Source organism: Pavona decussata, unplaced genomic scaffold (assembly GCF_977016875.1).
Source record: "Pavona decussata unplaced genomic scaffold, jaPavDecu1.1 SCAFFOLD_22, whole genome shotgun sequence".
Lineage (NCBI taxonomy): Eukaryota > Metazoa > Cnidaria > Anthozoa > Scleractinia > Agariciidae > Pavona > Pavona decussata.
The window spans coordinates 357205-373064 of NW_028145445.1; the positions used below are offsets into that span (position 1 = coordinate 357205).

Sequence of the window (15860 nt, forward strand, 5' to 3'; positions counted from 1 at the left end):
TCAAATAAATTAGCAATGATGTAAAAATTATAGTTTGTTCTCAGGAAACTTATCAGTGTCACATGTATCATGTATGTTACAATACACTCGGATTCTCAAATAACATCGACGTAATATTTGGTGAATGCCAGGTACATGCGTCTCAGATCTCAGCAAAATGGGGAAAGAAACATACCTGCAACAAGGGAAACTACAGTCTTGACTGTAATTGTATTGAAATAAATTGTTATTCGTTCATTCATCCAATTTCTAAAAAAAAAGGAAAAAAGTCCTTCAGCCTCGTGGATCACAAGTGCCTTCTCCATAAATTAGAACATTATGGAGTTCGACGCCCAAGCTATAACTGGTTCCTGGATTATCTCTGCACCCGCTCACAGAGAGTAAAATTTGGGAAGGAATTATCATCTAGCCTTCCCCTGGATGATGGTGTACCTCAGGGTTCACTATTAGACCCCTTACTCTTTGTGCTTTATATTAACGACCTCCCACGGTGCTCACTGCGATCCAATATCAGCATGTATGCCTGGTACCGTCATATATACCACTGGCTCGGAGTCAGACTGCATCATGACGGAAATCCAAGAAGACCTCCAAAGAGTTGAACAGTGGATGAAAAACAGAAAGCTTGTTCTAAATCTCACGAAGACCAAATGTATGCTCTTTGGTACCAAACCGGAAACTTGCAAATGACTGTTTAGAGACCCAGCTTCATGGCAGTGACATCGAAAGGGTGAGAAATTTTTGCTATTTAGGGGTCGCCCTTGACGAATACCTCTCATGGAGAGAGCATGTTAGTAAAGTGTTTGCCAAGGGTAACAAGCGCTTGGGTCTACTCGGCCGCATCCGATCATGTTTAACGCTTAAGGCAGCGAAATGCCTATACAACTGTCTCGTATTACCAGTCCTGTGCTACACCGACACGGCCTGGGGTGAATTGTCTGTGCAAGAGTAGATTACAGAGCCTACAAAATCGAGCTGCACGTATAATTGTCACACGAGATAGCACGAGCGAAGCTCACAAGACACTAGGATAGCCTAACTTAGAAACTATCAGAAAAAGGAACAAATCTATCTTAGTTGCAAATGCCTTAATGAATTAGTGCCCTAGTATCTTTCTGATTAATAATAGAAACCACAGTTTCCATAGTTACAATACACGTCGGTGTGAAGACATTCATCCTTCAAGACTCAAACTTAGCCCCGTAAGGAGAACTTTTAGATACTCCGGAGCGATTTTATTTAACTGATTACCTGAAACATACAAACGGGCAGCGGCTTTTAAGCGACTTATGATGAAACACGATTTTGCATAGATTTTTCTTAGTTTGCAAATGTTTTATTTCTTTTTTTTATCTTGTAATATTTTAGCCCAAAAGTGTTTATTAGAGTCATATATATTGTATTTTTTTTTTCTCAGACCACAAGTTTTTAGACTACAAGCGTTCATTGTAATTCATTACTTTGCTATAATGATTTTAGGTGCATACAGGGCCCCTCAGGATAATAGCCCCGTAGCAGATTGGGCCACCCTGTCTTAAATAAAGTTCACTTACTTACATTTCGTTTCGTTTACTTTTTGTCGAACATTGGCTCACCTCTAACCCCCCAACCCCTCACCCCACATCCTCCACCCTACACCCCCACTCCTCACCTCCGAAATAGACTCGCCGAAAAAGTGCGGCTTTGGTTAGGTCGCCAATTTCTAATAAAACTATGTCCCAACCAACTGTTTTCGACGCTCTTTCGAACGGATTTAGCATGTAAGAAAATCTCCGGTGGGGTAGGTTTTGTGCCTCTCGTGGGACAAGAATCATAAAACGGTACCTAAGGGGGGTAGGGAAATGACTGGCTGATAGCCGGTTCGATGGGTATCTTTTTTGCGACTGTTGAGCGGCTGTTGTCGCTGTTAGCCAGTTCTATCCGAGTGCCTCGGACAGGCTAGATGTTCCGGTTTTGTGTCAGCGGAAGAGTCCATGAAAACAAAATGGCGGTTTGGCGGATGGGTTCGGAAATTTAAAAATTTTCAGAATTAGGGAGAAGTGTTTTTATCCTGATCAAGTTAAACAGTTGTTTTTCAGCCATGGACAGTCTTTAACAAGAGACTTATCGGTGAGTTTTTGGCCCTGTTCTTATATAGCTTAAATCGAACTGTGGATCCTTGCTTAAAATAATAAGCTTACGTGTCGATAAGCTTTAAGCTTTAAGCTTACTGTAAAAATTATTGAAAGTGCCTTATAGTATTGCGTTATTTCGGTCATTGAAAAGAAAACTTAAACTTTTCCGAAACTTCCCTTAGTTACTGTACAGTTACGCTCAGTATTTTATTTTAAGGAAACTGTAGATATTTATAATACCGACTTCTCAATCTGGTAATGATGGTTATCATGAAATGAAATAAAATTTTGTGACCAAAAATCTATAAATGGAACATTACCACCGAGGAGAATAAAGCTAAGACCACAACATACAAAATTGCGCAGGGATTTTAAAATTGCCGTCCCAACTGACACAACTACCAAGAGCACATGTCCTCTTTTATATCACTGTTTATATGCAGTATCATCCAAGCAAAATTAATTTAAGGACGGTGTCTACTAATAGAGAATTATTTTTGTGTGGTTTCTGGCTATGCCAGGAAAGCAGATCTCAGCAAGGGCTACTGGAATCCACCAAGAAAATTGGGAGTAACCACGCATTTTTTAGAGGTAAGCAATAATTATTCAAAAAAACAAAAAAAATAAAAAGTAATGACTATGGCGTTATTTTCCAAATTGAAGCTTTGTTGAAAAATGCATGGTTACCCCCAATTTTCTTTCCGCATACAAATAGTTTTAAAGCGGACAACAATATGCCCATATTAGTAGGCATCACCCATTGGAAACCCAAGCAAGTATTTTGAGATGTGCAGAATGTAATAGGCAGTAACAAAAGTAGGCACCATCCTTAACTTTATGAAATGTAGTACAAAAAAAGGGAACCTCTATGATCTTCCAAAACACTTAAATTAAACGATATGGGACACTTAAACGACTGATGGCTACAGTCTAGATTTAAGAAATATGCTCTCAGCGTATTTTATATAAGCCACTGCACTGTCAATTAATTTATCCTATTTTGTTTTATTACTCTAGCACCTTATGATCTTGACATTATGGCCTTTGCTTTTGTGGATTAACTGCGAACAAGCCGAAGTAAAAAATAGACCATAGTTTTATGCCTTTATTTTATAATTGAATCTCATTTTTTCATATAGGAAAAATACATGAAACAGGTGTAAAATTGACTCATAAATAAAGCAAGCCACTGTTAAGTTCAGTTATTGTATTCATGAAAACTAATGCTCTGGATGTTTTTATATCTGTTCTTACTTAAGGCTAATCGCTGGAGTACAAGGACTGTTGAGTAAGCTAAGTACAACATATCCAGACTCGTTACATGGTAAGAGAGACAGAGCATTAACATGTTTAGAATAGTTCCCGTATCTCCCAACTGGCTTGTGTGTCCCTCTCACCCTTCCCCCATTTCTGCCAAGGGTTTCATTCCACAACACTAGCTGGGTATTGGTCATTCCCCCCTCCCATCCCAGGAGGGGGGGAAAGGACTGGGCAAGGACTCCCATAAAAAAAGTGATGAGCGTGATCATCAAACCTTTAAGGGGTTAAAATTCATGGTTTGTTACCCCTTAGGGCGCTAAAATCTAAAATTACTTCTATCGGAGGTATGGTGGTACCTTTTTGGGCATTAAGCCAAGCAATATGACAAGGAAGTAGATATCAGTCAACTGATTTGGTACCTCTTGGGAGTAAAAAATTTATTTAGACCATGCCCACAAAAAAGAATTCTGGTACCTTTTAGGGGTCTTTTCAAAATTTCTGAAGATCACCCCTGCTACTTTTATATGGGAGTACCCCCACCCCCCGGCAGGCACTTTGCTAGCCATACTGTAAGAACACCGAGACTTTCTTTTCTGTTCCTTCTTCAAGAAATCAAGAACCCTGGCTATGGGTTGAATCCCATTCAAGCCTGAATTTTTTTCAGGCTTTCTTTTCGCAACTGCTTAAAGTTGCGTACTGACTGCGAGGATCAATTTCTTCTATTTGATCTTTCATCCACTGTTCTAAATATATCTTTCGTATATTTAAATTCATTTAAAGCAATTTAATATTGTACACTTTACCGCCCATTGATAATAAAAAAATTAATAAAGCGTTAATATTGCGCACTTTAATGCCCCTCCTTTACAGGAAATTTCATCCAGAACACATTTTAGGTGTCATGCCACCAGCCAAAACCAGGGTTCATTCCCAAGGGAAGAAAAAAACAATTTTCATTCTTGGTGATCATTTCCTTTACTCTCATGATGTGAATGTTTGATGATGTACCATAAAGTTCTGATAGTAACGACCCTCTTCACTTTCATTATTAGCAGCCTTTGGGGCTCGTTACTTTTGGGGAGTCATTATTTTCGGGGAACAAAAAAAGACATGAAACAAAGCTAAGCGCTAGCTCTTTTTTCCAAAATGAAAAATTATATGATTCACACAGAGCTCAAAGTACAACATACAGAATAAAGACCATTCTGATGTAAGAGTGCCAGACGACATTGGGGCTTGCAGCTCCAGGCCCAACAAGCAAGATTCAATAACTCGACGTTGCATTCAATGCAGAATTTAAGGGGAGTGTTGACAGACTCACTTGTTCGCAAATCCAGAGCTATTTATGAGTGAAAAATTAAGCGCTGGTTATCGGGATGTTCTTTTCATGAAATGGGTGGGCACGGCATGGCAAGAGATCTCACGTTGGCTGAAAGACACAGTTATCCATTCATTCATGAAACCTGGTACTGCACTGCCCATTTCTGGTTGCAGGGACAGTGAAATAAACATCAATGGTCTACCGCACTACCGCATGAATGAATCAGCCGATGTAGAGGAAATCAAATTCTTTTCTGACTCAGGGGAGGAAACTAAACTCAGTGCTTTTACTCCATGACACAGTCCAATGCGTTTTATACTGCAGTATATAGAGTTTTCAATTTTAATTTGAAGAAACGTTCCTGTTTGTTAATACCAAATTATACCAGTTTAGTTTTCACATTATGCCATGATCAGTGAACTGATGTCAAGGACGAATGATGGGTTAAGGCTTTCCTTTGTTGGAAGTGCCTTATTAAGTTTGACTATTTGATTATTTTTTGTGTTTTAGTGAAATGAAATAGATAACAATAAGTACACCATGAAAATTCTTGTAAAAAAATTTCCGAGCCCCCAGAAGGAATCCGACCCAGAACCTTCCAGATACTAGTTTGGATGCTCTAATCACTAATCTATGGGTCACTCATATGGTGAGCAGGTCAGGCTTGAGGTCACCTATAGCTCAGTGGTTAGAGCATCCAAACTAGTCTCTGGAAGTTTGCGGGTTTGATTCCTGCTGGGGGCTTGAAAAATTGTTTTCCGAGAATTTTCATTGTGTACTTTTCATAGCATTGGGTGGTTGGCTGGTTCGCTAAATTTTAGTAAAAGCTAGTAAAATATGAGACAGGCTATTTAAACATACAACAATGATCTGTCAGTGAGGATGCCTCCAATACTAAAATTTAACCTCAGAAATTAGTTTTAACTAATAAAATAATAATCATCCAGTCTTCATGAGCAGCAGAACCATATGATGACAAACTTGTTGCCATGTAGAGTCCTCTCTTCTTTTGGAATAAAAAGACCTTGTGTTAAAATTGTTGTTTTTTGTAGCTGATAACATTGATTCTTTTGGCAGGAACAAGAAGAAAAAGAAAGAGAAGAACTTCTAAACAGAAGGTTTACAACTAATGTAAGCTACATTATTTTAGTATGTTAGATGTGTGGTTTTACTTCCAGAATCAGTGGAAGAAATCCCCAAGTGTTACCATTCAGATGAAAGCCATCAGATAGTGATTTTTATGAATGCTTTTTTGCCCCGTGTTAAGCTTACTAGATGATATTGGGGGTTATAGGTTAACCATCTAGTGACCAGAATCTAATTTCTCCTTACCTAATGACTACATTTTCAAACATACAGGTCATGAGAAACTAATAAATCACAAAAGATGACATGTTCTGGTATTTAAACAAATTTTCCCAGCTGGGTATCATAGAACAGAAAGGAGAGTAAATACATGTTGATATTTTGCAAAGGTTTGAATACCTTTTTATTAAGGAAATTAATGTTAATTTCGGACAAAAATAGTGTCCGAAAATAAAACCGTCCGAAATTTTTACAGTATAGTATAAAACTTCAAAAGTACTTTCTGGGTGACAGCATCACATATTCAAAGCCAATATACATGATATGTTAAAAATTCGGATTAGGCGGCTGTGCTCAGTCGTTCTTTTTATCTTTAAAAAAGTTAAGTATTTGAGACACTGCTTGAGGCATAAGCTTGATTGAGTTTGTGTTATTTTTTCGTTGGTGTATCCGGCTGTAAAACCTCTCAAAGGTACAGTAAAACTATCATTTTCACAGATTTTATTTCAGTCTAATTCATGTTTTTTAGTCGTAAATTTACTTTGGGCATGTTTTAGCGCAGTGTCCGAAATTTTTCTCCGAAAATTGTCCGAAATGATGGGAAAACTGGCCGAAAATTAAACGTCTGAAATTTTAACGTCCAAGTATTTTTTGCAAGTAATGTAGTATGTGGTGTTTTATGTTTTTCTCATAATTCAATTTAATTTAGGATAGTGGCAAAACGTCCATGATGATACTACCATGAACTGCTCATTAAATTTCCAGTAACTTAATAATAAATTCATTTAAACATGACATTCCACTGAGTAGTATTTTGACGAAGAAACTTTAAGGTAGTTTTGATTCTTATTTGACACCTTTTTATGATGTAGTTTATATCTACTGTATTTTTCATTTTTTACCCATCAATTTATTATCTGTTCAAAGAACAAACAAGCTGCACTAAGTTATTACAAATTTTATGTAGGAAGGAAATCAAGAACATATAACATTAACTTGAAGTTGGTGTCCATATCAATCTTTTCCATCTGTATCAAAAACATTAGAAGGCTGATTGCATAACCGTTTTGTTCCAAATTTTAGGCTGTTTTTTTTTTTTTTTTTTTTTTTTCATTTCGCTTGAAAAGTGGCTGAATTTTTGCATGTGGCTTTTGGGTTTGTTAGTGAACCTTGTTCTGTAGTTTTATTCACTGGTTTACGCTTAGTTTTCTCAAAAAACAAGGTTTGTCTGTCATTTATTTACATTTATTTTAATTAATGAATAGTATTCTTGCACTGGACCAACTGGCCATCAAAGCAAATTTGTCAATTAACTGTCTTTCAACAGGGAGCTCATAAAAGAATACTGGATATTGCCAGCACCCTTGGTTTGTTTAACACTGTTATGAGGCTGATTGACAAGAGGGCAACACAGGTATTGTTGTTTGTTGGTGCAAATGAAGGGCTTGGGGCAGATTACTTTTTTACTGTTTCAGCTCAAATTCACAGGAATGTGGGCATGTGGCCTTGAATTCCTTCAGGAAACACTGTCCCAATGTTTTATCCATTGCTTTATCCATTGCTTCATTTGCAATCAAAACATACTAGGATTTAGAACAGTCAAGCTGATTGTGAGTTTCCACAGTTTTGCAAGACTTGTGCCTGGCATCAGCATTTTATCCCGTCATTGACGCATCGCAAGTCAAAAGCTTAGCACAAAAAAGATAAAGGAAACTACTATTTATTTATTTATTTATTTTATTTGCTGTAAAACATAATATAGTAATACAAAAGGAGCAATTATTATAACGATTTGGCAAGGTGACCTCAAGAAACCATCAAGCTTATATAAAGAGGTCACTTCGAAAACACAGTAAAAAATTAATACAAAATAGTGCTACGTATGTGCGGCATGATCAAATCAGAATTATTTCAGTAAATACTTGTGCATTCGTTTTTTGAAGGTAGGGAAACAAGATGAGCCCGCTATGCATTCTATAAAATTTTGCATTGATATCTAAACCAATATTGCCTTCTGGGGAGGCTTGGGAGCTAGGGTGCCACTCATTGTTCAGAAAAACTGAGACCAAAACGGTAGACTGCAATTTTTTTTACGTTGCAAGTTGTATCAATGCACAGTCTTTGAAGGGAAAGTCTGGTGCAACTGAGAAAATAGAAAGTGAGACTGGGGACTTTTTCTTGCCTCGCATGTTCATATCTCGCAATCACAATCTATACTTCCAGTGCATTTTACTTCGTGAATCCACTTTACTCTTCACTGATGCATGTGAATTTCAAGGGAAGAAAGCGACTGTTCTGCATTCTACCGAGAGGGTAAAAGTTTGTCTGTGGTTCTAGCAAAATTCTAGATATGCAACTATTATATCCGTCAGAGATAGCCTAATGATGTGCTTATTTCTCTGTATATCCTATTAGGACGAATGGATTGTGTTTGGAGGAATGATCGTAACCTTTATAATTATGTTCTTAGTCGTCAAGTACCTCACATGATATTCAAGGATAAGCCAGTACCCTATCAAATAATAATTACTGATCCCCATGAAATTCTATTGTTCTCTCTCTGCATTAAATCAACGATTGTAGTCTTCAAGATGACAAAACAACTGTCTAAGGAAAACGGAGGCGGTCCGTTTTTGTCGGCAGGGAAATTATCAGGGGTAATATAATTGAACGCGCTAAATAAGCATGCTGCAATATTAAAAACATTGCAGTATGCAGGCTACAATATTAAAAATTATAGCAGTGTACAGGTTATAATTATTAAAAATATTGCAGCCCGTTTTAGAAAATTTAATGTATAAAGTGCACAAAAACTGATAGCTTACAACATTGTTAACAGTACCGCTTGCGTTTAACTCTCGTTCATTGCGACTTAATTTTTTTGTTTCGAAGTGCCACTTCTCGCATTCTAAAGCTGTAATTGGCGTTCTAAATCTTTGCTCTATTTAAAAACAGAAAATGGAAACGCCGCCTTTAGAAGTCGATAAAGAATTAAAGCACTGACAAAAACGTCCAAACGTTACAGGACATTACCTTCGATTTCTGCAGAAATATCTCCCTTCGTGGAGCTCTGTGTAATAAATAATCCTTCCTCTTCCGACGAATCCATCGTCCTTCTAAACCCACGTTGCCACTGAGTAAAATGACTGAATTCTCTGGCCTATAAAGTATGCAATTTTGCAGTGTTACACGCCTTGCACGAATTAATTGCATCGTTAGGATTTTTTTGAACAACTATAACAACGAGCTACAATAACAACCCTCGGTACCATTGAAATCGACGATATATTTATCACAAACAAGGAGCAATAGCAATGACCATCACAATTATCACACATACCTGCGACTAAACTCGCACATACGGGCGACTAAAATCGAAGATCCAACACAGACACACAACGATAGAATTTCATGGAGCAAAGATTTAGAACGCCAATTACAGCTTTAGAATGCGAGAAGTGGCACTTCGAAACAAAAAGTTAAGTCGCAATGAACGAGAGTTAAACTCAAACGGTACTGTTGACAATGTTGTAAGCTATCAGTTTTTGTGCACTTTATACATTAAATTTCTCAAACGGGCTGCAATATTTTTAATTATTGTAACCTGCACACTGCAATATTTTAAATATTGCAGCATGCTTATTTAGCGCGTTTAATTATATTACCCCTGATAATTTCCCTGCTGACAAAAACGGACCTTCTCCGTTTTCCTCAGACAGCCTGTTTAGTCATCTTAAAGACTACAATCGTTGATTTAATGCAGAGAGAGAACAATAGAATTTCATGGGGATCAGAAATTATTTGCGGTTACCCTGCTTCTGTGTAACTTAGGATGTCTTCTTTGTGTTGTCTATGATGTCATGTTTAGTCGAAACAAATAAAAGGAAAAAGAAAATTGATTATTATATAGACAACCCTGGATATTAATAAGCTTGCACCCTGATTGGCTTGTTACTATTAAGCTATCAGTTCGTATCCTACGCTTAGGCCCGGTTCATACGTCGAACGTTTCATGAGCCGAACCTAATACCTATTAAGGTCGACCCAAATAATTAAGTTCGGCAGTTGATTCAGACGTCGAACCTAACTGAAGTCGAACTTAAAGCTAAAGTGAGAAAATGGATTTTCGTGGTCAGCGGCTGTTGTTTTTTCTCAACAAGATTCAAAATGGCGGGAAAGATGAATTCTGACATGGAAGAGCTTATTTGGTAAAATGACATTGGGGGTGGTCAATTATTTATTTTAGTATTAGTTTTTATTGATATTTTATAGTTATTATATTTTTATATAAATTTTTTAAATTCATGTAAAGCGCTTTTGATCATTTTTATGTCAAAAGGCACTATATTAATTGAATAAATTATTATTATTATTATTATTATTATTATTATTATTAAAATAATGAAAACAGGTTAAACACGACTCCTAGTGGTCGAGATAGGAAGAATATGACATTCAATGCTAATTTGCTCTTACGAGTACGTCTTTCAAAGATCTCCCTTTTCTGTACGAGTAAGGGTCTTTGTAGATCTCTCTTAGCAGAGGCTGATTTTCTATCAAGTGCCATTTGCTCATCTGAATGGTTTTAGGTTAGACACAGAAGGGCGATATTCTGTAACAAACGGCAAAATTTTTTTCCGCCTTTTTTTGTTTGTTTTGTAGTGCTGATATTCTTTCGCTGAAATTGACTTCTGAGAGAGTTTTATCTATAACGACTTTTAACCCATCGCTTCCTCACATCTCCAACATCATTAAAAAAAAACATTACCATTTACTGCTCTCGTCTGACCGCTGCAAAAAGGTTTTTCCAAATTTGCCTGTTGTGGCCTTCAGACGATCTCCTAACCTACGTGGCTTACTGGTTTCGGCCAAACTTTTTTGCTAACTCGACTAATCCCCACCCACAACTCCCTTCCGGCTCCTATCGTTGCGGTAAAAATTGCGCCACTTGCCCATACATTTCCGATGGTCTCATTAACTACACCTTCTTCTCCACTGGTGAAACACGCCCTATCAAATCTAACCTGACCTGTGAAACTAAAAATCTAATCTATATGATCCAATGTAACCGCTGTAATTTACAATACATAGGAGAGACTAAACGATGCTTAGAAGACCGCTTTAATGAACACCGCCGCACCATAGATAACCCTAACACTAAATCTAAACCCACCACAGCCGCAGAACACTTCCTCAACGCTCCTAACCACACCGCTAACGACATGCAATTAATCCCCATAGAAAAAGTCTACTCTAACCGAGACTCAATCCGTAAGGCCAGGGAAGCCTTTTTAATCTCAAAAGGAAGAACACTTTTTCCTCATGGCCTCAATATTCGCGAAGAAATGTACTAGCTTTTTTCCTTTTATTATTTTTTGTTATTATTATTTCATTTGCTTCATATTTTATACTGTCAATCAATTTAGTTTAACGTAGTTCCGCTATTGCGCAAATATTTGTCAGCTATATAAGCGTATGTCCCAATGTAAATTTTCATTGTACCTGAAGAAGGCTGGTTTGGCCAGCCGAAATATAGTAACCTTTAAACCGTAATTCTACGTTGTATCGATCTCTGCTTCTTTTATCATTTGTATTTGTTTAGCCGATCAGATCAACAATTGATCCAACGTATACCAGCAGGATTATCGTCCACGTTTGTTGCTTGGACTTGACTCATTCTGAATTTCCCGCCGTACAACGTGTTTGATTGACGTCCGTTTCCGGAATGTCTGTCTTTTGGTCGAGGGTCGAGGGTTCCAGGTCGAGGGCGAGAGTTCCAAGTCGAGGGTACCAATTTTTCCTCTTTTTTTTTTTTTTTTTTTTTCCCAAATTATAAAATATATATACAATAACTTTAAGGAAAAAATAAATTAAAAAATTATAAATAAGAAATAAAAAAAAAAAAATTTAAACGTGGTCATTATCCTAGAGGTTTTTTTTTTTTTTTTTGGGGGGGGGGGGGGAGTGGGTAAATCGCACGTGGACATCCCCCCAAAAAACTTGATCAGGAATAAATAAATTACTTAGATTTGCCGCGTAACTACGATACCACAGATCGCCGAGTGTCGATGAAACCCATTTGTTTTCTTCTTGGTCACATTTATCTCATTTCGAAAAGACAAGCTTTCCAGTAATGCGCCGATCAAATCGAAACTTCAACATCCTCCACCCCCCCCCCCCCCCCCCCCCCACTTCCCGGGCAAACCCCGGGCATTTGACTATTTTCTGTGTCCGGGGAGTGGGGAATTTGACGGGTGAGGCCTTCCCGGAGGTGGGGAATTTGACCTTTGCCTGGGTGGGGTGGGGAAAATTGAACCGGAAGTGTCAGGTTTCAAATCGCTTTTTTTGGGGGGGCGCCGAAGTCGCTAACAGCTGTAAAGACCTATAAACACGTGTTTGGACGAGATGAAAGAGTTTAAAGGAAGAGACATAGCCTTTGTGAGCTATTGGGTTACAAAAGAAAAGATCTTCAAAAGTGAGAGTGCTTAAATATTAATTATTTTTATAGATTGTATATGAACGATGTAGATTTTATTTTTTTGAGTCAAGCTGCGGCTTTGTCCCGCAGTGGACAGTGAATGACAATGTGTTTAGCTTAGTTACAACGGGGCGAAACGTTGTCCTTTGTTTTCAGCGTTCTGTGCAGCATTTGGATCAAACGTTAGAAAAAGTTGCCAACGCGTTGAGAAACATTTTTCATCCATTCTTAAGCATTTGTTTAACATTGTCAACGTTTTTACAATGGACGGAATAACATTACAAATGCGTTGAGAACCATTATCAACGCATTTAAAATTCATTGAAAATGCATTAAAACGCTATTTTCGTTAAGCCCGGTTTTCACAAATAGGGCCACATTTAAGGCTGGTTTCCATATGATCGCTGATCGCAGATCGCAATAAGGTCTGCGATCGTCTGCGATCATATGGAAACCAGCCTTTAGATAGAACATGGTTCTATCTTCTGCGATCGCGATCGCAGGATCGCAGACGATCGTAGAAGTAGTTTCCGTATGATCGCAGACCTTATTGCGATCTGCGATCATATGGAAACCAGCCTTTAGAAACAGGTGTAGACACTATTGAAAGCATTACAAAGCCGATCTGCATTTTAGCATTTTTTCGCAGTAAAATTCGTCGTTCTGGGAATGATAAACGGGGCAAGAAACACGGTATTTTCTGGAAAAAAAAAAAGGGAGAGCGAAATCCATTGTCGGTGCCAATTTCCATTGAATTTCACCTCTGAGGAAACTTTAAACTTAAGTGATTCGGGGTGAATGATTATATTTTTTTTAGAGCCGAATGGTAGATTTAAAATTTCCATATCACAAGGGCTACCTTCATTTGTGTGGGAAAACGGGTTGTTCCGGTGGAAAATCACTCGCCAGGAACGGTCCTTCACAGTGGAAATTTATCAGAAAACTGAAGGAAAACCTTCTGAGGTATTCCGCTTCTCTCGTTTTTACCGAAATTTTCGGGATATTACTGTACTATTTGCTTCATCACACTAATGATGTTAAGCAACCAAAACGGTGACGGCAGCGTCACTTGAAAATATAACCTCATTTTATTTGTGCTACTTCGCGATTATTTCAACTCGTTCAACTTGTACAAAAACAGCGAACTACCCAGGAACCAAATTGGTAGGCGTGGCGTTCCACTTAAGGCTGGTTTCCATATGATCGCGGATCGCAGATCGCAATAAGGTCTGCGATCGTCTGCGATCATATGGAAACTACTCCTGCGATCCTGCGATCGCGATCGCAGAAGATAGAACCATGTTCTATCTAAAGGCTGGTTTCCATATGATCGCAGACGATCGCAGACCTTATTGCGATCTGCGATCATATGGAAACCAGCCTTTAACAAAGGGAATGAAAAATTCACCGTCGTGTGCTCACGTTCTCCAAAAAACCTTGAATTTGGTCATTTCAAGCTGTTGCTTTGCAGAGGACGGCGAAGAAATGTTTGAAAGTTTAAAACGCAAAGGCAGAGCGATTGTTTTCTTTCATTAAACCTATTGTTTTGCGGTGTAGTCATTGCCATTGCTTTAAATTTCTCACCGGAACGACCGGTTTTTCAACACAACTGAAATCGCTCATGAGTTGATCCTCTTATTCTGAGGGAATGTTTACACACTAACCCACACGACTTGTTAAATTCAACACGAATTAATCCTGGTTCTCTCTTCGTCTACATTTTGTTTTGTAATTACGTTCGACGAAGGAGAGCGCATACTGACGACGTCCCGCGGGTCATTTATAATGTCCCGCGGGTATCGCTTTAAATGTTAAAATTTACCGAAATGGTACGCCTTACACGAGCGCAAAACAAAAACTTACATCCCTTTCGTATAACCCAGAGAGAACCCAAAAACAAAAGAAAAACCTCTACGTTAATGGCAGAAACCGTAATCTCCGCGTTGCAATGTCTGCCGGGAATTCCTGAGGTACAAGTATAATAGAGGAGGAGAATTTGGTGTGGTCAAACGTTTGGGTTTGGTGTGCGATTCTCACAGGTTTTTCTCTGTTTTGTTTTGCAGTTATTTGTTTGGGGAGCGGGGAGCACTCACCTCCCTCCAGGGTGGATAGATAGACATCTGTCCGCCCTGCCTGCCACCACTGTGGCCCGGGTTCTATTCCCGGTGTTCACGCCATATAAGGAGTTAGTTTGTTGTTGGTTCTTGTCCTTACTCCGAGAAGTTTTTCTCCGGGTACACCGTTTTCCCTCCCTCTACAAAAACCAACATTCCCAAATTCCAATTCCACCTGAAAACAGCGGATGAAAGAGCCATTCTGTGGAAGCTACTGAAATTCTCATTTATTTTATTTGTTCTCATTCTCTGCTTTGTTTTAACCTTTTTGTTTCTCTGTTTTACATAACCTGTTAAGGTTCTTACATCGAATTCAGGCCAAACGTTTGCGCATTTTACCATAAACATGACGTCTGCGAGGTCGAAAGTAGTCGTGTATTTTCTAAATGGAAAATCGAGTGATTATGAAGACTCAACCAAATCCCTTGACCACGTGACATGTGATGGTTATCAACTTATCCCGGCTTCAACTTTAAACAAGGAAAACTGATATTGAAGATCAGCGAAACATTGCTTCTGACAAGATAACGGATCCTCTGGGCACTGAAAAATGAAAATAGAATTAATATTCAGTCACAGAAAAGTTGCTGTTTCGTAAATTGCAACACACTCAGAATTTGCCGCCATTGTCTGACGCGCGGCCACAAGGTTTACTGCGATTGGACAATGTAAAAGAAAAGTCCACTTTGATTGGCTGAAATTTTGTGCATTTTGGTAACATGGAGGCTGGAGGTTATGAAGTTCGAGAAAAATGCAAATAGCTTACTATTGACCAGCAATTGAAGCAGTGGCCAAGGCTGTGATAAAAAAAGCCTGTTGTCACAGGACAACATGGATTTTTTGTTATGTCCCAAGTAGCTGAAAAAAAACCCAGTTCATCGAGAATTTTGTTGCTCTGACTTACCAAGATGCGAGACACTGGCGACTGAAGCAGAATCATTATCACTCGACAACTGAAAACCTTGGTGAGTATAACGGCACAGTCCTGCCTTAAAGACTCCAGTGAGTTGTCTACAACAAGAAAGTAATGATGGCTTATATTATAGTTTATTCATGTGAAAGAAATGTCATGTTTTGTCTTAAGCCTGGTGAATAAACGATGGATGCATTTTTTCAGTCCGTGACGCAAGCATACTCGGAAAAAATAGGCAGTCTCAGACTGCATGTGTCTACTGCAGTACTGGTATAGAAATGTGATATAAAAGAATTGAAGAAAAGGGAAATAAGACTGAAATGAAAACGAAGAGGGAGGAGTGGAAATAGGATAG

The 15860-nt window shown here is 38.3% G+C and overlaps 1 protein-coding gene and 1 long non-coding RNA gene across 7 annotated transcripts in view; one reads left to right on the forward strand and one right to left on the reverse strand.

Moving 5' to 3' along the window:
- Positions 1–15860, reverse strand: part of LOC146486014 (uncharacterized) — a 370416-nt gene that overhangs the window by 33062 nt on the left and 321494 nt on the right. The gene's annotated exons all lie outside the window — the stretch shown is intronic.
- LOC146486015 (Golgi SNAP receptor complex member 2-like) lies at positions 1945–14784 on the forward strand. 5 transcript variants are annotated; one of them, XM_085101895.1, is made up of 6 exons: positions 1954–2109; positions 2636–2705; positions 3374–3438; positions 5773–5826; positions 7328–7414; positions 14542–14784. In XM_085101895.1, exons 3-6 carry the CDS (start codon positions 3436–3438, stop codon positions 14782–14784), a joined length of 387 nt encoding a protein of 128 aa, XP_084958021.1. In that variant the 5' UTR covers positions 1954–2109; positions 2636–2705; positions 3374–3435. The 5 variants fall into 5 exon arrangements, with proteins under 5 accessions (XP_084958028.1, XP_084958033.1, XP_084958039.1 ...); XM_085101902.1 differs by lacking the exons at positions 2636–2705; positions 14542–14784 and adding an exon at positions 8224–11865 and having other exon boundaries at positions 1945–2109; XM_085101907.1 differs by lacking the exons at positions 2636–2705; positions 14542–14784 and adding an exon at positions 11603–12190 and having other exon boundaries at positions 1946–2109.

What these genes read in the sequence shown, in the direction of transcription:
- LOC146486015 (XM_085101895.1), top strand. An exon ending in ACAGAAGGTTTACAACTAAT is followed by an intron (nt 5,827 to 7,327) that starts GTAAGCTACATT and finishes GTCTTTCAACAG; the next exon opens with GGAGCTCATAAAAGAATACT. An exon ending in TTGACAAGAGGGCAACACAG is followed by an intron (nt 7,415 to 14,541) that starts GTATTGTTGTTT and finishes TTTGTTTTGCAG; the next exon opens with TTATTTGTTTGGGGAGCGGG.